The following is a 24,204-nucleotide window of genomic DNA, read 5'->3' as shown; positions in this document are numbered from 1 at the left end:
AAGCGATGCAAATCTGGTGAATCTTCCTCCAGGCTTTTGCTTTCACAGCTCTATCCTGATACAGTACAGACCAAAAGTTTGGCCACACCTTCTCATTCAAAGAGTTTTCTTTATTTTCATGACTATGAAAATTGTAGATTCAAACTGAAGGCATCATAACTATGAATTAACACAAATGGAATTGGAATTATATACATAACAAAAAAGTGTGAAACAACTGAAAACATGTCATATTCTAGGTTCTTCAAAGTAGCCACCTTTTGCTTTGATCACTGCTTTGCACACTATCGGCATTCTCTTGATGAGCTTCAAGAGGTAGTCACCTGAAATGGTCTTCCAACAGTCTTCAAGGAGTTCCCAGAGATGCTTAAAACTTGGCCCTTTTGCCTTCACTCTGCGGTCCAGCACACCCCAAACCATCTCGATTGGGTTCAGGTCCGGTGACTGTGCAGGCCAGGTCATCTTGCCCAGCACCCCATCACTCTCCTTCTTGGTCAATTCTAACAGTCTATTCAGAAGGGCTATCAGCTGTGTATCCACCTAACGTCTGCACAACACAACTGATGGTCCCAACCCCATTTATAATGCAAGAAATCACACTTATTAAACCTGACAGGGCACACCTGTGGAGTGAAAAACATTTCAGGTGACTACCTCTTGAAGCTCATCAAGAGAATGCCAAGAGTGTGCAAAGCAGTAATCAAAGCAAAAGGTGGCTACTATGAAGAACCTATATGACATATTTTCAGTTGTTTCACACTTTTTTGTTATGTATATAATTCCAAATGTGCTAATTCATGCACATTTTCTAATTTATCTGTTGTGCATGTAGTATAAGACAAAAAAGAAGTGAAGAAAGGAAACTTGGTAAAAATGAAAGAAAGTATAGACGAATTTTAAAAAGCTGTTTACACGATTTCTATTTTATAACAGATAGCGGATAAATCAAAAAGATGATTTCATGGATTACTTTTATTTCTTTTCCAAGCAGTGCAACAATGCCGGACTTCTCTGCAATGTACATATGAGATCAGCGCCGCTTTATTTGTTCCTCATTTTCGCTGACAGTCCTGACAGTGAATACCGAGCTTTGATGGCTTTTTCTAGCCTGGATTAAGAAAGACAAAGAAAAGCAGGATAATGGAAGGACAGCTTTTAAAGGATGTGTTGGTGGAGCAGAGCTTAAGTGCTTTTTCTCTCCAGGAATAGCAGCACTTTTGTCAGCCACGAGCTGTCGAAGAGTTCAGGAGTTTCTGAAACAAGACTCAGTTTCAGATGAGCAGGAGGAGTAAGCAGGGCTTCAGAGTCTTCTTTCTCTTTCGGCTTTTCCCATCAGGGGTCGCCACAGCGAATCATCCTTTTCCACCTCACTCTATCATGGACATCTTCTACCCTAACATTAGCCAACTTCATGTCCTCTGTTAAGACATCCATATATCTCCTCTTTGGCCGTCCTCTTGCCCTCCTGCCAGGCAGCTCCATCTCCAACATCCTTCTACCAATATATCCACTATCCCTCCTCTGAACATGTCCAAACCATCTCAGTCTGGCTTCTCTGACTTTGTCGCCAACACAGGCAACATGAGCCGTCCCTCTGATGTACTCGTTCCTTATCCTGTCTAACCTGGTCACTCCTAAGGAGAACCTCAACATCTTCATCTCCGCTACCTCCATCTCAGCCTCTTGTCTCTGTCTCACTGCTACCGTCTCTAACCCATAGAGCAGAGCTGGTCTCACCACTGTCTTGTACACCTTTCCTTTGAGTCTTGCTGGCACTCTTCTGTCACACAACACTCCTGACACTTTCCTCCACCCGCTCCAACCTGCCTGCACTCGCCTCTTCACCTCTTTTCCACACTCCCCATCACACTGAACTGTTGACCCCAAGCAGTGGCGGTTCTACCCTGAATTACTCCCCGGGCGAGACCCTCCCCAGGCGCCCCCCCCCCCCCCCCCCCCATAGTCACAACAGAACTTTGTTTGTCTTTGTCAACTGACATGTTTTATTCTCATTGAAATTAAGAAGTGGATACAAAAGATGTCAGAATTCTGAACAGCATTATAATAGTTATCAGAACACAAAAAATAAAAGACCATAAGCAATGCAAAAATACAGTTAGCTAAGAAATATTAAATCAATATTAAATAAATAACATAAAATAAATATTTTAAAAACATTTATGAATTGGAAATTTAAATTTTCATGTTCTATATCGATCTCTACTTCAGAGAAGAAAAATTAGCTCATGTTTTCCGTCTTCAATCCTTTGATTGGAACATTTTTAGTTATGACCTGTTGAATTATGTTTTGTCCCCATAGATTTGCAGTAAATGGTAAATATTCATTTTTAAAACTACCTACAGATTAATGGAAATTCTATTGGCTAAAAATATAACCCCACATTTGTAAAACAAATAAAAAATAAACTTCATATGCAGGCTCAAAATTAACCTCTAAATCCCCAGTTAAATGTCAAAAAAACATTGTGAAAACGTTTAGGCTGTCACAAACGATTATTAAATTTAAGACCAATCTCAAATTATTTGCCCCATTAGCATCTTATGGCAGCAGCAGCATGCTGTGTAACCATCACAGCTTTTTTAACATTATGAGCTAGTATACAACAGCAAAACCCAACAAAACCTTTGTGTCACAGCAGAGCAGACAGACACATGAATCATAACTAATGTTACAAGTTAAGGCAGAGCAAATTTTTAAGAATAAAATCTAAAAAATAAATAAAAAATGACGCTATTTGCAACATTTGAGCCTACTTCAGTGTTGGTCATCGACCAAAATAAAGTTTTCATCGGCAACGTTGTTGTAGGGCAGGTAGCATTAGAATTTAGAAAAGACATGCATCAAGCTGTGAGGACTTACCGTTTTCTTTATCTCTTTTCTCCTCTTCTTCTTTTCTTTCTAAATTGGGCACCAGATGGCTTTGACCTTTTTTTCTCCATATTTTAGATGTTTTTGGCGTTTGTTTGGCATAAATGTCCTCACGTCACGAAGAAGACATCAAGTCTGTCGACTGAACCAACTGTCACCTTAGTGACAGCATTGTTTTGTGTTGCCATTTTTTCATTTGGGCATTTAACACAAAATTAACCCAAAAAAGAAGAATGTAGGTTATAGAATGTCACCTTATGACTGACTTATAAAGAGGTTTTATGAAGTAGATTCAAACCCCCGCCCTTGTCCCCACCTAGCCACTTAATTTGGAAGCGTCCCACAATTGAACTGATTCCCCGCACCCCCCCCCCCCTTTCTTCATACATTTCCAGCAGGAGCGCGTGCAGCTACAGCCAGGGGCGCTGATTCGCTACATGACGGCGCAGTCGCAGTTTTTACTTTTATTTTTTTCATCAAGCCCGCGACCGTCGCCTCCCCTGAAAGATGAGCCCGCCAGGTTTTGCGCATGCGCAAACGCGGTGGCGCTCCGTGCTCCCCCCTCGCCCCCTCCCTTCTTCTTCACACACATTTGTGTCTACTTCTCAAAGACAGGAGAGCGCACAGCTGCGGGGCGAGGGCGGCGGCGCGGCCAGGTTCAGGCTGTTACAAACTCACAAACTGTGACAAAAGTAAACCAATAGTGGTGCATATAATATTTTACAAGGGCTGAGCCGCCGGTGCCGCCCCCCTTCAGTTTTCCGCCCCAGGCCACCGCCCGGACGGCCCGTGCCTAGAACCGCTACTGACCCCAAGTACTTAAACTCCTGCACCTTCTTCACCTCAGCCCCCTGTAACCTAACGCTTCTACCTTGATCCCTCTCGTTCAGACACATGTATTCTGTCTTACTACGACTGACCTTCATGCCTCTTCTTTCCAGAGCAAACCTCCACCTCTCTAGCTGTAAGCAGGGCTTCAGAGTCTCCATCACTATTCTCTATGTATTTAATCTTTTCTGATTTCTGCCTTACACATTTAAAAAAAGTATCCTTCTTTGTTTCACTTATTAGTACTTTCTTATTCCACCACTTCTTTTGGTGGACTGCTGTAGTTGTTTAAAATTCTTTCACATATGTAACCAGATGTCATGTACTGCTGACACAATCAGACATGTAGCTCTTTTCATTGTCTTTTCTTTGTCCAACGAACAAATAATTATACAGAAAAAACATTTTTTCAGTATTTCTTACTGTTCTTTCTCCTCTCTCATTTGCTGGCTGTTGTGGTTCCTGTAAGGTTAAGTACCACTCTGGTTTTCACTTCTAATTTTTAGAAAGTGCTCCTCTTCTCCACATTCTGTACATCTTTACTCGTCACCCTTCACTCATGTGAAAGCTGAAGAGTTGTTTCCTCGTTTATTTGTTTGTCATCAGAAACAGTATTGAATCATCTCTCTGCGCCAGGCTGTGTGCCAGCAGACAAGTCACATATGGGGGGGGGGGGTACTTTCAGCTGACTAATGGGCAATTTAGCTTCAAGCCAAGTTAGACCACTGTTCACTATTCCCAGCCGCTCCGCTCTCCCAGAATACAATACTGAGAAAACCTAATAAAGGTCAAGTTCTAAACTGTTGCAGTGTGATTCTGGTAGATGGGTTGGAATTTACATGAATAGAAATGGGTGTTCTTTTCTTTTTCAATATTCAAAAATTTTCCCCAGAAATCTTCCAAATGATCATTAGTTTCTTATGTATTCATGTGTGTAAAAAAAAAAAAAAAACAACTTTTTTTTTCAGTTCAAAAGGTTAGAAATCTGAAATCTATATTGACAATAGAGCTGCGACGGCGTGGTATTTTTGATCATTGCGGTGATGAACCAGCAGGAGGCGCGGTGTCGCGGTTAACCGCAGCCCGCCCACCAAACAAAAAATCCACCAGCTGCCTTGTCACAAATGAATACAATTACAACGCTGTATTATTTATTAACAAATAACAGTAACAACTAACTACTACCTATCTTACTAATGAACTAACTATATAGGTGTTGTAGAATGTCTGTGTATGTGTGTCAGTGCGCTGCGTGTGTAGGAGGAAGGAGCGCACACAAGTGTGTTGGGGGTGCATGTTGATTCTTCTGCACCGGACCGCTCTCTAGCTGCGCGCGAGCCTTCACCTGTGCTCTCTGGTACAGACATCTTCTCAGAATATTATATATTGCCGAGTAATAAACGAGACTGCAGACACTTTTGTCACCTTTCCAGTAGCCATGAAGCCTGACACCCATGAAGAACAAGGGGCAGGAGGCTCCTTTTTTTTTATACGGACATGTAACGTTGCGCTGCACAAAATAGTTCCCAAACAAAACATATATTATATTATATCATATTCATCGAAATCTAACAGTGCACGTTCATGTTTGGTGTTACAGAGTGAAGGAGAAAAATTGTTAACCCCTCCCGAACACAAAATCCTCCAGCGGGCGGCCGTGTCGCGCACTCAAGAACGCACGCAGCTTGTAATGGAAATTAATACAATGAAAATTAATCATTAGAACGCAGTAAATTTGTCGTATTTCCTCGCGAGATGGAAACTTCTATTGTAGAATGAGGATGTGTATGTGCTGCTGAAACCGCATGCGTGTGTGTAGGTAGAGGGAGCGTGTGCAGCGTAGAGGGTGTGAGAGGTGCGGCGGAGGGATTGAAGGAGAACAGTAATGAAAGGATTCCCCCAGAAACCTCTGATGTCTGAAGACAGGACTAGCAGAAAAGGTAAATTATCAGCAAAGATGAATGTGTTAAATGTGTTGATTATAGTTCCAATCACGCACCATATGCAGAACTTTCAAAAAATAAAAAACTTTCAACAGCAAAAAAACGTGCGGTGATGCGGTGATCGTCACACCCCTAATTGACAGTTTTATTTCTCACAGGATATGTGTGCAACTTTAAATGGTTCCAACCAATAACTTTTGGAATGAACCTTTATATCCTTTCAATAGTCGAATTGATGAAAGGAAGTAGAAGAGAATTCACTTAACCTGGACCAAGTCAAAGACTTTGTGTCCGAATTCCCTCACTACTCCTTAACTACTAGAAAACTATACAGTGCTGGACTGGACTATCCAGTACCCTAGATTTTAAAAGTAATCCATGCTCAAAACCTTTTTTTGAACACCAAGTATGACATCATCATCAATAAAAACCTAATTAATATGAACATTTTACAAAGACTAAATTATGAATCCACTATTTTCTGATGATAAAATCTTGAATGGTATTAAATGGTGAGAAATTCAGATTTATTTGTTTGACATTAAAAGTCGTTCAAACGCAATGTATTGTGGTCTATATTCACCAATCAGGTGAGCATTGATGCACACTGCTTTTTGTAGAGACTTCTGAGGAATTTTTAGGGCACTGGATTTTGGAATTGTACATTCAGACAACCTGATAAAATGTCGAATGTACTGTAAAGTGCACTAAGTATTGAGAAGTGAAGGAATTCGGACACAACCTTTAGCAAAAACACAGAACATATTTCAACGAAGCAATGCAGTGCTGAGGTTGCCATGGTGACCAACCTGCCAGTAGTGGGTCGTGATAGGGTGAGTCGCTCCATGACGGGCAGGTATAGAGAATCAGGCATCTTCTCGCTGCGACACGCTTCGATGCTCAGATATTTGAATATGTGAACTTTGCCTTTTATGCAGATCTGGGGGAAAAAGAGTTGGAGGAGACATCAAGTTGTTTTTGTTTGTCATGCTTGGACTCTATTTCTTCCTTAATTGACTCTTCTAACCCTTTAACACTTTTGTTTTTTTAACACAGGTGTTGTGATATTATATTAATGTGGATCAAGGGAGAAATGAAACACAAATGCCCAATCGAGGCTTGAACCTGATCTCCATCTGTCCCTTTAGCTCCTGCCATTCACTCAAATAACTTTTCATTGAGCTTTCTGGATCATTGATCACCATACTTTGGGTTTCAAAAAGCAGAATAAGCTGTTTTTTCAAGAGTAATATCACAGAAATTGATGTTGAAACAAAGGAAAACAATTGGAAAAGTATTTGAATAAAACAAGAAATTAAAAAATGTAAGTTTTTGTTAAAAAAACTGACAAACATTCAAACTTCATTGAGAGACTTGCAGTACAACTGAAGCCTCAGCTTTGTAGATCACCGTGGTGCAGATCGGCGGGCGTACCTGTGCAGGTGGGCTCTGCAGTGGGTTGTTCTCTAACTGGAGTGACTGGAGCTGCTTCATGTTTCTGTAGCACACCGGGATGGTAGACACTTTATTGCAGGAGACATCAAACTTCACTAGAGGAAGGTCGGCCAGGTCTGCAGGTAAACACAAAGTGGTTACATTGGAAAAAAAAATCAAGATTGGACCAACAGAGGACGTGTAAAAAAATCAGGAAGGTGAACGGTTCGCTTTTTCCCCAGACCTTTGAGATGATAGAATCTCATGACTGAAGCTAAAACTGTATTTGCTCAATCTGGTCCTTCTGGCAGAAAGTACTGTTCTTCACATTTTTGAAGAAAAACTGATGAGATCGGATTTTTAAAGATCTCTTAATGTCATAAAAAATAATTTCATAGTTAGAACCTTTTGACGGGAAGCTCATGAGAAAGACTGCAGCACAATAAAAGCTGCATTTATTGAAATGTTTTACTTGGATGCAGCTTTAATAGCAAAACACACACAGTACTAAAACTAGATGCTATTAATAGTGGTTTTAGAGCTTGGATTTTGTGACATTGAAACAAAACTTTTCTCTTTTTATTTTAAAATCTTTTTCCTTAGAAGAGTAAAAACAAAATAAGCCATAAACCCTACAGGTTTTTTTAATTTAGTTAACAAGAGTCTCGCTCAGCTAAAAACCACCACCATGTTTCCCACCAATCAGAACAAAGAAGCAATTGTTCGTAGTCGTTTGAGGCCAAATGCCTCCAATACCCCAAATCCAATAAACCTGGTTGGCTGAGGGCCTTCGAACTGTGAGTGTCTGATCTTTAGCTTTAAAGAGAGGTATTGACAGTTGACCGTTTTTAAATGAAGTTGGGTTCTTAAGATGAAAGCTGAAGTTTCAGGAAGTGACACCTGCAATGGCTTCTTCTAGATGGGTATTGTTGAATTTCTGCACCATCTGTTAACCTAAAACCTCCCAGAGAGAGGAAGTAGAAATGATTTGTCATCTTGTTGGATAAAAATAGTAAAACTGCATCGTAGAAATGTCAGTGAGGGCATCGCTGTTCTAAAGGTCAGAAAAACACACAGTGATATACTCCTCACTGTTATGCAACTCCAACTCTTAGGATTTTCTAAATGGGACTCCCACTTCACAGGACTGCTCGCCAACCAAACTGTTTCAGAAGAAAACGGCAAAAGGCTAAAAGTGAAGTCTATCAGAGCGACCACCATTCTGTTCTGCCCCAAAGCTTTTGGCTCCTGAAGATTTTAAGCAATTCTACACTCAAAAACATTTAAATTCTACTCAATATATCTTCTGAATTTCCCTTAATATTAAATGATCAGACTTGATATAAGGCACTGAGATGTAACTGACAGCGTTTCACTCAGACACGATGACGTGTTCAAAGACAACATGTTTCAGTGATGCAAGATTTTTTTTTTATGGGCAAATTTCTTTGGTAATTACAGGAAAATCGTAGTCAAATGCTGTGTTTTATATGAAGCGCAATAAGATCATTTGATCAGAAATTTAGAATATATGACATTTTTAGGTTTTGTCTTTGCAGTGAAACACATCAAAACAAAGTTAAGCCATTTGAATTGTCATATATCTTATTCTCTGGAACAAAAATCAAGATAATGTCTTTGTATGAATTCATCAAAAACACTTTGATGCGTTTTATCATCTGCTTCAACGGCTAACAGCATTCCTTTAAAAATAAGTGCTACTTTGAACAAATGACAACAGAATCTGATCAGAACCAACCTCACCTTGTCACTCATAAGTGTCTGAAGACAAAGGGCTGAGAGCTGGATTTTTGTAGATATGTCATGGAGAAATTAGATTTAGTGGAAAACTAAAAGTATTTACATGTTTTTTCTCTAAATAAATAATACGCTAATGAAAAACAATCGATGATATTTGGAAATGAGGTTTTTCCTCTTTTGTGTTTTAAATGAACAGTAAACAATTGAAACATTTTTAACCCAAGATAATGTGAAATAAACAAAAACACGTTTCAAATAACAAATCATAATTCTGCAGAAAAAGATCGTCATGTGTTATTTTGACTGCATTCACCAGCCATATTATATCATATTAAAAAAATCTGACTTTTAATAAAGGAACATTTTTGTACTAAACTAAAACACAAAGCCAAATCCTCAAAAGTAGGGGTGTGAAAATGAATCAATTAATCGATTTATATTCCTATGATTCAACTAGATCAAACTGAATCCACCCAAATCATCGAACAAATAATTTCACATTGAAATAAATTTATTACAATCCATATTGGAAAATGCAATTTGGATTAAGACTTGGTTTGTTTTACTAAAATGACCAAGTGCATCACAGCGGACAACACACACGTGATGAAGAAAAAACGGATTCGTTCATTATTCCGGTCAAACATGTGGAAACACTTGGAATTTGGCAAATAAACTCTACCATACCATGTGCTAGAATGTTCTAAGAATGTTCCCTTAGGATTATGTTTATGTGGAAAAACAACAGTGGGTTGAACTTTAGGAAACTAAAACGTGAATGGATTTGACATTCATTCTTGTTTACCTGTTTGTACATATATTTCATTTGCACTTAATTATCTTGCAAGAAAAACAAGGAATCTGGAAAACTTCACCTGCACTCTTCAGTATTCATGTATTTCTCTCTGAGTCACACTAGTTGAAGTTTTGGCTAAAGATGTCCTGGATCCATTCCAAAGTGAACCCAAATATTGATTCGAATTAACAACCACACATTATGACATGAATCGAATCGTTAAAATGAAATGTCACATCCCTACTCAATGGTCTAAATGGTCCAGTCTGATGATTTGTAATCTTTTTAATATTACTGTTTTCTAAGCAATCTTTTGACGAGGCAGAAAGAAAGCATCTTCTTTTAAAGTTATTTCTTCTCCAACTTAAATTGAGTTAAAATCTCTATGAAGTGAATGTCCATCACTAAAAACATTCTGGAATCATGACTCAAAGTTAAGTTGTTGGCCTTTCGAACGCAAGGCTGTAATATAGAGGAAAGACCAATCATAGTTTGTGTTTGTAAAATCCTGTCATTCTTCTCATGTGGGAGCTCTGCTGTCCAGTTTAGCTACTAAAAAAACACCTTCTACTGAGGACAAAACAACATTTCTCCTCAATGATTTATGGGACCTTTTACATTAAGTGGGGGACAATGCAGGAGTAAATTAAAAAATGGACGATAAGAGATTGCAATCACAATATCTACTCTGTGGTTTCAACTTTTGGAATGATCAGTCCCTGCAGGCTCAGTACTACTCAGTCTTATCCCAGCAGACATCAAGCATGACTCTCCACTTCCCAGATCGTGTCTAAATTTAGTCTTGTGGAAAAATGCAGACGTTAAAGCTTAAAAAGGGGGAGTGAGGTCGTGGTTCCACTTCTTCACAGTCTGAGGGGAAAATGGCCGAATTGTCTTCTGTTGGTGTGATGCTGGCTGCATAAAACACGCAACATATTTTAATATACAAACATTGATTTTTCACAACATTGAGACAGTATGTGTTAAACTGCTCACCCTTGTCCTACAAACTCTGTGTTGCAGCAAATCTGTCGAAGCCTCAGACTGAAAATACTCATCTTTATCTTCACTTCTTTTGGATCTAAGAGCCTCAAAGAATTTCATTCCATTTTTAAAACATTACCTGATGATCTCATTTAGACCCTCAGCACACTTTATGGGGACACCAGAACCTTAAGGTTTTAATGTTGCCGACAAAGACCTAAACCAATGCTTTCAATCAAATTCCACAGAATTCTACTATTTGTTGTGATGAGTTTGAGCTGTTCAGAAATGTAGACAAAGGTTGACCCGCCCCCAGTGGAACTCACCTTCTGGCAGAACACAGAGAAGATTCCTGCGGACATTCAGCTCTCGCAAAGCTTTGAGTCTGCCGATGTGGCGAGGAAGAGCTGTGATCTCATTGCAACTGATGTCCTGCACAGAGGACAACAGCAGCTGGTAACTTCACATTTCATCAGCATCACTTTGGACTGACAGCTTTCACATTACCAGAGGATGACCAATAGCAGTCCTTTAGCCTTTTTGTTCAATCCAGTTTTTGTTAATCATTTCTTTCTTGACCAAAACATTCCATTCCCTTTTCTTTTGTTATTCTGGATTAAATTTAGCAATAAAAAACAATGTTTTACACGTTCAAGTTCAAGTTGTCATAAGACTTTAAGTTGTATTTGAAAAATGGTCAAATCAGACAGAATACTTAGCCTCTCTTTAATATAAAATGGTATTATGTTAAACAGGGGTCTGCAACCTGAGGCTCCAGAGCCACATGTGGCTCTTTAACCCCTCCTTTGTGGCCCTCCGGTTAAAGAAAAATAAAATGTTTTTAAGTTTATAAAGTAACAGATGTTTTTAGACTACACGTCACATCAACCAAGATAAAACAGTCAAACAAGTAGGGCTGCACGATATGAGGAAAACTTGCGATATGCGATATTAGTGATCAATATTGCGATAACGATAAATTTGCGGTAAATAAACAAATAGAAAAATAAACAAAAACATCATTCCCATTTCATTGGAACAGTTTAAAAATTATACTCCAAATGACCCTCATCAACATGGGGGACAAACGTCAGGGTGGCTAACCCTGGTCCTCAAGAGCCTCAACCCTGTCTGTTTTCCAATTCTCCCTAGACTGCTCGATAATGATAACCAAAATCAGGTGTGTTCAGTCAATCAGGATGTGAAATCACTTGAGTCAGCCAATCAACAGCAAGCTGGTTAAGGAGAGCTGGAAAACAGGCAGGGTTGAGGCTCTTCAGGACCAGGGTTCACATAATAGGCCTCCATCTGATTGGTCAACAATGGGAAGGCGTCCATCTGATTGGTCAAAGCATAAAGGGATTTATTTGATTCGTTAAATGCTTCAAGCTGCTAGAAGATTGTTTTAACACATTTTGGGTTTGCGATTTATTGCGATATTCGCCGTCTTTTGCAATATGCATATTGCAGAGCTGGATATTGCGATAACGATAAATTTGCGGTATATTGTGCAGGCCTACAAACAAGTGAAACTTTATTCAACCCATTCATACACAGTTGAAGCAGAGTACATATCACTCCACCAGACTCCTGACTACATTACCCATAATACTCCAATAATCCATCAAGCAGTTGGGTTCACCAAAGCTAAAACATTCTGACAGATATTTTAGTGCTGCTTACCACAGAAAGTCAACTGGAGGTAAAACTCAAGGATTTTAAGATCACCACATGGTCCAAAAGATATGCTAAGGTTCACTTAATCAGCTCTGATTTAAAGGGTCTATTTCATGGAAAAATCTACTTTTTAGAAGTTGGAGTGTATCATAATGTTCATTCCTCACAAAAAACAACCCCAAAGCGGTATTTTGATCCATTCATGCATTTCTGAGTATTCCTCTAAAAACCTGCTCTCATAGCACCAGCCCCTCCCAACCCACGAAAACAAGCGGGTTCTCACATTGTGATGAAGACGAGTGAGAACAGCCCCTTCCAGGAAGAGTCTGTGCTACTAGCTCCGCCCCAAGGCTAAGACAAACACCCACTTCCCTCTGTGGAGCTAGCGGTGTTCGGCTAAATACTTTTGTAAGGCTCCACAATGTGCACATCCATCTTTGCAAAAGTTTGGATGCTTTTCGTGGGCAAAACACAGAGACGCGGCTGAGGCGGCTCTAGGAGGACGTCATGAAATGGGCAGCACCCACAAAAAGCGTAAGGCGGAGCCTCAAAGACTATTATATAGATGGATGTAGTTCACTCTGAAAGGCTTAAGAAAAGCATGATATAGGTCCTTTACTTTTAGTTTGTTAGATTGACACATTTCTGGCTGAGATGTACTAACAAAATGTAATATAAACTGCTAACACTTAACTAAACTACAACTAAATGTGCTGCTTTGAAATGATCTTATGTGCTCTTTTATTTTGAAAGGAAGTCTTGTGAACCCCACTCAAGTTATAAAATATTTAATATTTTGAACAAAAATATTCTCTTTATGCGTATATTAAAAAATATTTACCCCAAGAGTAACAGTAACATAATTACAAATCAGTTTTTAAGGGTGAAGTGAGACTTTGTGGCTTCTACTGATTTTGTGGTCAGTAAAAAAATCAACCCGAATGGCTCTTTATGTGTTGAAGGTTGCGGACCCCTGGTTTAACATAAATTAGCTCCTCAAAGGCAGAATAATGGGTGCAACATGACAGAGCGAGTCTGCTCTGTGGAAACGGCCTCACCAGCTCCATGAGGCTCTGCAGCTGCCCGATGGTCTCCGGCAGGCTGACCAGCTTGTTGTTGCTGGCATTGAGGACTCTCAAGGGTAACCCACACAGACAGGCCGGCAGGGAGCTCAGCTGATTCCGGCTGCAACACAAACACAATGGATTACTCAGTGTTACTGTCAGAAAAGATTTACTCTTACAGGAGTAAAATAAGAGCAACAACTCAGGACTGGAAACACAACATAAATACAAACGTCATTTCAAAGGACATTTCCTGAAAAGACAGGATTATGCCACGAAAGTACAGAAAAAGTGAAAAACAACCTAACGTTTAGCAAAACAAGCCTAAAAAGGCAGAAAACGAATGAATATTTCACCACACAAGCCTCCAGTGGAGCATAAATATTCAATCAGCTGAAGAGTGTTTACATGTCAGGACTGGATGATGAGCTTTCACACTCAGAGCTGGTCACTGTGCATCATTCAGGAGACACAGAGCCCCACAGGAAGAAACAGGCCACACACAGCACCACCCATCACCTACGCCTGTTATTTTGTGTAGAACCCTTATTTGTGCGTTTACTTTCATGTTTTGCTGGAAACCACACTTTGAAGGGACACAGATGGATGAGGGACTGACTGAACTGCATTCAGTTTTCACTCCAGACCTGCAGGCCTGTTTAACTAATTAGAACTATAAATGCATTTCCCATCCATCCCATTTTATATAAATTTGTAAAGAGGCTGTAGCCACAAGGTGGCAGTAATGAGACCATAGTTCTGTTAAAAAGTGAGAGGCTGTGAGGTGAGTTTCTGACAATGAGAGAAGAAAGATGAAAACTGAAAGATGTTTTTTTTCTCCTAAAACACTGCAGTTCCTCTGAGATATCTGAACATTTGCTTAACTGTTATTCTTTAGTTGGATCACAAACCTATTTGAAGGATTTGCATGAAAACCTTAGTCTGGTTGAGTTCATGTCATAAGATCTACAAGGCTTCCCATAGCCCCTCTATTCATCCAGAGTTTACAGCTCTAAATATTCAACCCTTTTCAGTATCTAGTTGACATTTAGTCATTTCTGATTTTTATAAATCCTTCAAACTGAAGTAACAAGCTCTGGTGCTGCTTTTTGTAAATGTCCTCTTGCTGGGGCGAAGGTTACACCACAATACTTGTAAACTATATCCATGAATATGATAATATATTACCTTTGGCATACTAGTTGTCTTAACATCCGAACTTTTGCAAAGATTGATGTGTATATTGTGTATTTAAAAGGAAAGTGTTTTTGCTGAACACCGCTAGCCCCGCAGAGAAAGTAGGTGTATATGTTAGCCTGGGGGCGGTGCTGACAGCGCAGACTCTTCTTGGAAGTGGCTGTTCTCCACTTTGTGACATCACAATGGGAGGACCCACTCATTTGCATGGATTGGGAGGGGCTGGTGCTCAGAGAGCAGTTTCCTTCAGAAATCCTCAGAGATGCATGAATGGATCAAAATACCGCTTTAATTGTTTGTTTGTTTTTACTAGGGAAAAAAAAACTTACATTAGATCAAATTTTGGCAACAATACCTAGACACAATTTAATGGAAAAAAAACATCTCCCAACAAGAAGGAAAAAAAATGAGACAGATCACCTACATTTGGTCAATTTTTTTTGTTATGTAAAACCTATAAATGCATTTTGTAAGTAATTTTTTTCTGCCTCGGTTTTTGTTCCGAAAAACTACTGAAAATAAACAGAGATATAGAGACATAGATAGAGAAATATATATATAGAGAGAAATATATATATAGAGAGAAATATATATATATATATATAGAGAGAGAGAGAGAGAGAGAGAGAGAGAGAGAGAGAGAGAGATAAGAGAGAGATAGATAGATAAAACATTTTATTAATTTCCCAAGGGAGAAATTCAGGTTTCAAAAACATACAATAAATAAAAATAAATTAATAGTTCATGAAATAGCAGCTCATATCAGGCAGATTAGTTAAACAGCAGTACCAAACCGAGCCCTATGAAATTCTGAACCGAACCCAATTGAGATTTCAGCGTATCGTTACACTCCTAGTACACAGTCAATGTTATCATTGTTGTTAAACCGACTAGTATTTAACTTGTTCTGCTCCTGTATAATTTCCCAAAAAAGACTTTACATTTTTTATTTTGACTTTGATTATATTTTAGGTTTTTTAAGGAGTACTGTCCCCTTTAAACTTCACCACAGTGAGTTCAAGTCACCGTCAAGTGTGTGTGTGTGTGTGTGTGAGAGAGAGAGAGAGAGCGTGCGTGTGTGCGTATGAGAGCATGGTTTCATGGTTTCAGATTTAAAAGTTCACTGAGTGTAATGACATTTAGCAAGTTTAAGATTTCACCCTTCAGCATAGCTGGAGTATTTCAGCACCCAACCCCCTGGAGACAGTTAACCTCTTCAATCTCCTCTGGGGCGAAGAGTGGCGGTCTTAAAAATAATTAACAAAAAAAGGGGAAAAAAAGGACCAGCAGTCACCCAGGCAACATTTCCCTATTAAAAGAAAATTACATCTTTTAATTTATTGTCATTATAACCGCTACAACAGCTACAGATGCAGCTCTGACAGGACGTTTGAGTGGAAATAGTTCCTTTTATTCTAGATAAGTTAATGCTGACCTTAAAAGTTCATTGAGGCTTCTTTGCGCTTCTATTTAACCAGAAGTCTTGAAAAGGCAGAACCTTTTCTTTGATTGGAATAAAATGAAAACCATTTCAATGTGACTTCATCCAGAGAACACTGTCCTTATGATGGCTCCAGTTTCTTTCTTAGGTTAATGTCTTCAGACGCTAAAACTTAACTGTGTTTACTGACAGAAGTTTCTGGAGGCTTTCTTGGGTTTATTATCAATACCACTGACACAAATACTGTTGATGAGGGTCGAAAGACCACTGGTATCTAATTAAGAACTTCAACATTGTCCCTTACGCACAGAGGTTTATTTATTTATTTATTTTACCCAATGATTTTTAAATTTTTAATCATTTTTTTTTAATCTATTAATCTTTTTAATCTATTGCTATTTTTTTTTACAATTTTTATTGTTTGTAATGTGTGTGTATGTGTTTTATGAGTGTGAGCAGATGGCCATTTTTAAATTTCCTTAGGGATTATTAAGACCTATTCTATTCTATTTTATTCTAATTTATTCAAATGTTTGATGATGTTCTGGAATGTGGTTGATGACATTTCTGAAGAACTGACAGTTCGACGTCGAGGAACATAACATTTTTAAAGTGATTCATTTTCTTTTTATACACTCAACCAATTTTAATGCACTCTTTATATCAAAGAGCCTCCGCACAAATTTTATTTTTACTTTTTATTCTACCTCTTTTTTGTCCTGTCCAGCATCAACGCAAACATCAAACATGAGAACACAAATACACTTCTGGAGAAAACCAGTAGTTTATTTGCATAAACCCCTTTTGTGTTTGAAACCAAACTTTATTGTTGTAAAATTGTTTTCATTAGTTTTTTATGATGGGCTCTGGGCCTGATGGAAAGGAGAAGGTTCAAACAGGGGTCGGAATAAAGGGAGAAGGTACAGAGAAAATGAAACTTTGGACATAAAGGAAGAAAAAAAACAAAATAGGTAATGAAAGTTTTTTGTGGTTCAATGCCACCAATATCATAAAAAACAGTTAACAGAATGACTTATTTTTTTGTTGCTCCTGGGTCAAAAGTTTAAGAATTGATGCATATTTCCAATTTACAATGAGCTTTTAAAAGAAACAAAGTATTGCGTTTCACTTTAAAGACCCACTCGGATCACTTTTTGATCTATTGTCAAAGCGTTCTCAGTGGTCTTTTAATTATGATAACGCCATTTTCCAAATTCAAAAATAACCTGTGTCATTTTCTGGGACATTGTTTCAGCCGTGTGGCAGGAATTTAGCAGAATTCGCCTCTAAACTGTGGGCAGGATTGTTGCCGCAGAATAAGTCTGTGCTCATTACCATCAACCCTTTGTTTACCTGATCCCCCACTGGCTCGGACAAAGAAAACAAAGACATATATGGACCTTTTATCTGCAATAGGATGCATCGGAATGCAGCCTGTGGTCCACCAAGTGTAGCACCTGCGTCACCTTTTCCGAATGCATTTTTACGTCTGCTCCTAGTTCACAATGTTTTAAATAAAGAAATATTCAGAAAAATAGTTTTAACCTCAATTTTGAAATAAAAAATGCCACCAGACCATGTTAAAAACACAAAGAAGACTATTTTCATTGGAGTGGGTCTTTTGGCAGTTAAATAGAATCATAACTTGTGTGGAAAAACCTATTACCGTAGTTTTACTTCTACTACTACTACTATTCAAAGAAAACATTTTAATCTTTCGGAATTTTAGGTTGTACTTGGTATATTTTCAATATCATCAGAATGACCCAACATTTATGTCTTGTTCATTTCACCAACACGGTAATTTGTGGCTGATAAATATTTTCCATGCTTTCAATGTGTCAATTTCATAAGGAAGTTGCATTATCATGTGAGTTTTTCTCAAACGGAACCATTGCAGATTCATTGGATAAATGTAATGCAGATTATCTGTCCTTTAAAACGACCTGATGTTTTCCATCAAACCTTATTTCCAGAAAACTGAAAATAACATAAAAAAGTACCATACACAAAGACAAAGGTTCAATAAAAAAACAATTAAGATGTTCTACCTATTTAAAAACATACCAAGGTGTTTACGTGAATGATTAAAGACTAGAAGAGCTGACTGGATGTCCAGAATCTGCTTTAAGCTGGAAAAGTTTCCTAAAATCCAAAGGCAGAAGCAGCAATACTTGTGTATTTCAGCACACTCAGACTGCAGCGTCATCAACCCTTCAAACTCACACAACAGAAAAGCAATCAAAGTGAAGAACAAAGAGTTCCCTTCAGGCTCACGCTGTGCAGAACCAGTAGAAGAGCCTTTACCTGAGGTTTAACGACGTGAGGGACTGCAGGCTGATGATGCTGTCTGGGATGGTCCGAATGCAGTTGTGATATAAGTTTAGTGTCTCTAAGGCAACCAGGTGGCAAACCTCTGAGGGAACGTCCGCCAGTCGGTTCTTTGAAAGGTCTGTGAATAGAACAAAGGAGGATTCAGAATGTACAATTTAAGATCTGATTAGATTCTTATTCACCTTAAAGAATGTGGAGAGAGGACACAAGGCATAGACTGCTGCTGGACTTTAAGAGCCTTCAGAGCATTAAGGCATTAAGGCAAAAAGGCATTCTTTGGGACAAACCATTCGTGGTTTACCTCAACAACAAAAAGAAGTAGCACAGTTATTCAAAATCTCTGTCCATCTCTTTCTGCGGCTGCAGAACCTGATCTTTTAGCCAGGTTGGAGTCTTCTGTTTGGTGTAATTTAACAACATGCTCTGCTAGACTAAAGCTACGGTCACATATGCCAAAATGCCACCACACGGCGACCTAAATGCCTTTTTTTTTTTTAGCAAATTCGGCAGGTGGGCCTGCAGTGGCTGCATGGTGGCACTTGCAATGGGCAGCAGCGGTCGCATTTTCAAACACCGCACAGCGGCCGCCAAGGTTTTAAGAAAAAGTTAAAATTCAACACCACGGGCGATTTTTTCACATCAGTCAGCCACCGCCCTGTTACATTTGGAGGTAGCACAGCGGCAGTCTGATAGTAGGAATGTTCCCTCTAATTTGCGGGTGTCTTTGCATACCTACAAGCTCCCTGAGAGCAATGAGGACCTCTGTAAGGAGTTGAGTATGTACGAGCAGGTCCCGATCTCGCAGTAAACATTACCCCTGGCTACTGGGCGGCCAGCGGCCAGTGGAACTTGATATGGATGACCATTGTCTGGAGACATTTACACATCTTCCAGTCAGAGCTGCTGTGCGATTGTGCAATGACGTCATCCCCTCCTGACTGACTGCCACCGGACTGCCGTCTGCATTCATGGCCACGCCAACAATTTTCTGAAAAATCGGGAGGCGGCAGTTAATAAATATAATTCTGCTGATGCTTCCCGATCGTGCGGGGGTATAGGGACAGACACCAATTTCTAGCCAACATCCCTTCCCAAATGATCTGAGCCTTATGGTGGGTATTTTCTAAAGGGTTGCTAAGCGCTGCCGTTGAATTTTTCAACTGTAGAGCTTAGCTCCAATGAAATAGTCAATTCGGTTGTAATTTTTTTTTTGTGATACAGGTGTCGAAGTCAGACGTCACCACTAACTCATAGATTGCTCTGAATCAGACTGTGTCGACATTTCTACGGCAACCACCAATCAGGAGTGAGCTTGTTGGAAAGCCACCCCCCTAGTACTAAAAAGCAGGCTCGGGATAATCTATCAATCAAACACTTAGAATGTTAGATGTGAGAACACATACTTTTAATGTGGTAAAAAAGGTATCAGATCAAGAAAAGTTATTCTGACCAAATATACTGAGTAACAGTTGTTTGTTAGTCTACAGATTTCTTTGATATTTTGACCTTATGGAGACAGTGGATACTTCCTGTTTGGAATGCGAGGGTGGAGGGGTCACTCAGTCCAGTTCTCATTTACAGTCAATGAGCACTAAAGATAAAATGACGTGATTTAGAATACTTAAGCCCCATTGTTGCAAGATTTAACAGAATCTTTTCAACTAACATAATATATTCTATCTTATAGATTTATCAGTTTAGAAGTCCACTTTGAAATGACAAACTCTTCAGAGGATACTTTACACCTGCCTTTAATTGATGCTCATTCTATGGAAACCTTTTGGACAGACTAAAAGTCAGTATGAGTTGTTGTCAGCTACTGAAATATAGATGATTTGCTTCTTCAGCAGACAGGTGGAGAAAGTTGGTTTTGGTTGTGAATAAAGGCCTCTATGTGGTGCTGAGACGCCACACAGACAGGTTTAAAAAGCTACAGTCAGATTTAGGGAGGAATCTATGAGAACATGTCAGCTGCTGAAGGCCAGGCTTGATGACATCACATCCTGCATCGCTAAATAAGGCCAAGAAATGTAGGGCTCATTATTGCACATTGTTCGGAGGAGGCAGAACCCATGAAAACAAACTTTATTTTCTTTAAGGAGAGAGGGGGGAAGGAGTGTGTTTCCTTTAGAGGCAGTATTAATGGAGAAGGTTTGTTGCACTTCTGCATCAGCGGCTACAGAGCCAGAGTTCAGAAGAAATCTCTGTCATCTTGTTCATTGTTTTATGGGCCATCAGTCATCTGGATGAACGAGCCACAGCAGTGCAGCAGGGCCGTTCTCAGTGGAAATCACAGCTGCAGCTAAGCATCAATGGCAATGGCAGCACTGCATCATGGGTCACAGCGGTGGGAGGAAGTGCTATTTAAAAACAGCCATTCTGTGAGCAAACAGCAGCATGACTGTTATTATTAGTGTGTGTGTGGGTTTGTGTGTGTGACATAAAACATTCTTTGCTTTCAAAGGAAACTTTGAGATGTTGTAACAGTACAGCGACACTAATGAGCCTTTAGGACCAAATTAGGGCCCCATCCATCTAACACTCCCTGAACTTTCTGCTTCCAGCTAAACATTTGGCCAAAATGCCTTTTGAGGTGACAACCGATGACAACGGCTTCAGGTCTTTTACTCTTTAAGACAAAAAAAAAAAGAAACCCCGTTTAACTGAGAGAACAATGGTTAGGATAATGAATCCCTCTGGCTCTGCTAATGAAGAAAACCAAACTGGTGGAATCAGCAGCTGGTGTGCCATAAAACAACAAGTGAAGCTAAATGTGATAAATGGCAAACAGCTCTACAAAGGCAAAACTCAAATTATGACATAGATGTTAAGAGGATGATCATCAAACAGAAAAAATATAACTGATTTTTAACAACCAACTATTTGAAAAAAAAAAGAATGTTACAGACCCACTCTGATGAGAATTGGTGTCTTTAACATGTTCTTGTGGCATTTTGTTTTCCTCGTCTGAGCTGGAATCTGGATCAGAGCTCAACGGCTGGATACCTCCAATATTGCTCGCCATTTTTGTTGCACCACTAATGTTAGCTTGAGGGCTGTAAGGTAGCGGGAGAGCATGTAAACTAATGGATGATGGTAAGCGGAGTCAGGCTTGCTCCACACCATTGGTCCTGCCAACAACTCGGAGGTGAGAGAACAACACATACTTTTGAATTTTGGCTATATAAACCACTGGCAACACTTAGAAAATAGATCAAAAGGAGACACATTTCATTTATCTCAAATGTTCAAACCAAATATTAAGCTGTTTATATTACTACTTCACACTTATGATGTAGTTTAGTACAGAGTCAAATGTATTAATTAGACATATACTAAGTAATTTAAAACAGCTCTTGAGTTTGGTTTGCCAATATTTAAAAAAGAAATGTATTTTTTAGATGATGTCATTCTGCAAATACATAAAAGTCAAGCTATTATTCTAAACTGCAAAAGAAAAAATATGATCCAATTATGGATAAAGATTCTGTCCCAACTAACTGTGTTCTTTTGGACAAACCGCTCACCCATTTTTAAAAAAAAATCCTAAGTTTGAAACAGTACCAAACCCCTAGTTTACTTAAACGTCACAGAGAGAAGAATAATAAATGTCATATGTGCTTCATCTGTTAGTCTGCGGTTTTCCTTGTTAACTTGCTGCATAGCAAAGCTGTTGCAGCAAAAAGCAGTCTTGTGATGGAAATTAGTCTGAGTTGTTCTAAACCCAGCCTGCTTTACCTGTAACCACATACAACTCAGGTGTCAGGCTTTGCTTGTAACACATTAAAGCAGAATATCTGATGTATAAACAAGGATCAAAATGCATCCTGATACCCTTTCACACAGTTCCTGAGGATTACTTCATCTCAGGATTTTGAACCTCTGGCACGTTTCAGACGTGTAACAGGAGGAGGCCACATTCCCTTCAGCTCACTTGTTTCAACCTGCAGCAGCCGATCGTTGCAGGGATAAATAGCAGAGTGGTGAGTGGAGGCCTTCCTGATGCTGTCATTTCACTGCATGATGAAGGAGTTTATGAAACTGCTGCAGTTAATAGAGCATCAACCCTCCTGTGCTCCTCCTACTGCTCATCTAAACAGAAAAACTGATTGCAAATGAAAAAGAACAACAGATTTCAATTTTACGTGCAAAAAGTACTAATCTAAGTAAAAACAATGCATAGAAGATCTGTTTTTATAATCAGGACATCCAGAATTTTAAGACACTTTAGACCCCCTCACCGATGCGTGAGAAGAAGCCGTTTTAAAAGCGGAACCAACGCACTTCGTCAAACATTAGGTATCATAGTAATAGGTTTAGGGGCTGTCATCTGGACTTATTTTTTAAAGATAGAAGACGTTTCACCTCTTATCCAAGAGGTTTTGTCAATTCTGATGGAATCAACCTAGATGAATGAGAGTCTTCATAGACACAACCACTAGGTAGTTTGTGTTAAAATAGCTGCGTTTCCATTACATATATGTGCAAAACTATTGAAATTCTAAAAATGTCGGAAAAAAACACAATTTTACAATTACACTGTTTCCATTAAATCAGGGGTCGGGAACCTATGGCTCGCGAGCCATATATGGCTCTTTTGATGGTCACATGTGGCTCGCAGACAAATCTTTAATTATACTTCTTTTTTCATTAGTCCTTCTCGGGTGCGATGCGATGCCAGAGGCGCGCAGTAGTAGCGGTGCTTGGAGAGAAAACTATCAGTTTTCTGATTATCTGATTATTTTCTAATTATTTCACAGAGTTTGTACCAACTGGAAACCTGTGAATTGCCGTGCCTAAAACTGCGCGTTCCCATCTCTGAGAACGAGCGCGCAGATGCGGGGACGGGATGTGTGAGGAAGAAAGCAGAGAGGGGGTGGGGGGGTTGTGGGCACGGCCAGCAGGTGAATCGCGCAGGGATTGTAAAAACGTAAAACCCGCTGCCCGTCACTCACTGCAGCGTGTGAGTGTGTGTTTGGCTCCACGTATGTCTCACATCTAAAGAACATTCAGACCTACGATCACGTTTAAAGTCTCAACGCCTGCATGAAGCAGAAACTCACCACGTATCAACCAACCAGACTACACCATCAGCAAAACCACCACGAGAAATATTCATCAGCAACAGCATAACAATGTTATTAAATAGAATCCACATGCTTATTGTCATTTAAAAATGTTGAAATTTCATCAAATGCCCACATTTATTTGTATAATTAGTTTTAAACATATTGTCGCGGACAGAGTTTAACTGGTAGGCTGTTGGGCCGCGTTGTAAATTCTGGAGTTCACTAAACCCATCAAGCAGAGATCTGATTGGCTCTCAGTTCTGTCACTCAGCCTGTTGTTCGGTAGTTTGGACCAATGGGGTTCAGCTATGGGCCAAATAAGGGAAATGGGAGGGCTGGAGCGGGAGCAGGGGAATATAAAGTTGGGAGAAGCGCTTTTATCTCGCTGGAGAGATTCAGGAGCTGCTGAATTAATTGTACGGCGTTTGTTGTGGTCTGCAGTAACCAGAATAAAGAACCTTAAAAGAGGTTAAGTCTCAGTGCCTCAGTGTGGGAAAGGGACACTACATTATTGTATGGCTCTTTCAAAATTACATTTAAAAATATGTGGCGTTTATGGCTCTCTCGGCCAAAAAGGTTCCCGACCCCTGCATTAAATCATAGTTATGAGAATAAACTCAAACCAACCCACGCAATAAGACATTCAAAAACACTGCAACGGATGTGGACAATGATTTACAGCAGATACATTGACATTTCTGCCACAGCACTAGCGCTCATCTGTGAGTGGAGACGTCAGCGCCTTCTTCAAGTACGTGTACGGCGAGCTCTGTACACGTGGGAGCA

General features: G+C 39.4%; 1 protein-coding gene across 14 annotated transcripts in view; it reads right to left on the bottom strand.

Moving 5' to 3' along the window:
* Nucleotides 1-24,204, bottom strand: part of lrch1 (leucine-rich repeats and calponin homology (CH) domain containing 1) — a 123,278-nt gene that overhangs the window by 50,461 nt on the left and 48,613 nt on the right. For all 14 annotated transcript variants that reach the window (XM_078939573.1, XM_078939577.1, XM_011489507.4 and 11 more), the window contains exons 2-6: nt 18,323-18,467; nt 13,372-13,498; nt 10,963-11,068; nt 7,096-7,232; nt 6,471-6,601 (exon numbers count right to left, since the gene is read on the bottom strand). In XM_078939573.1, the coding sequence (XP_078795699.1) occupies nt 6,471-6,601; nt 7,096-7,232; nt 10,963-11,068; nt 13,372-13,498; nt 18,323-18,467 (646 nt within the window). The remainder of the gene's footprint in view (nt 1-6,470; nt 6,602-7,095; nt 7,233-10,962; nt 11,069-13,371; nt 13,499-18,322; nt 18,468-24,204) is intronic.

The sequence above is a fragment of the Oryzias latipes genome, chromosome 21, assembly GCF_053564925.1.
Source record: "Oryzias latipes strain Hd-rR chromosome 21, Olatipes_Hd-rR_3.1".
NCBI classification, from domain to species: Eukaryota; Metazoa; Chordata; class Actinopteri; order Beloniformes; family Adrianichthyidae; genus Oryzias; species Oryzias latipes.
Note: the sequence above shows the minus strand (reverse complement) of the source record. Positions and strands in the feature narration are given on the sequence as shown.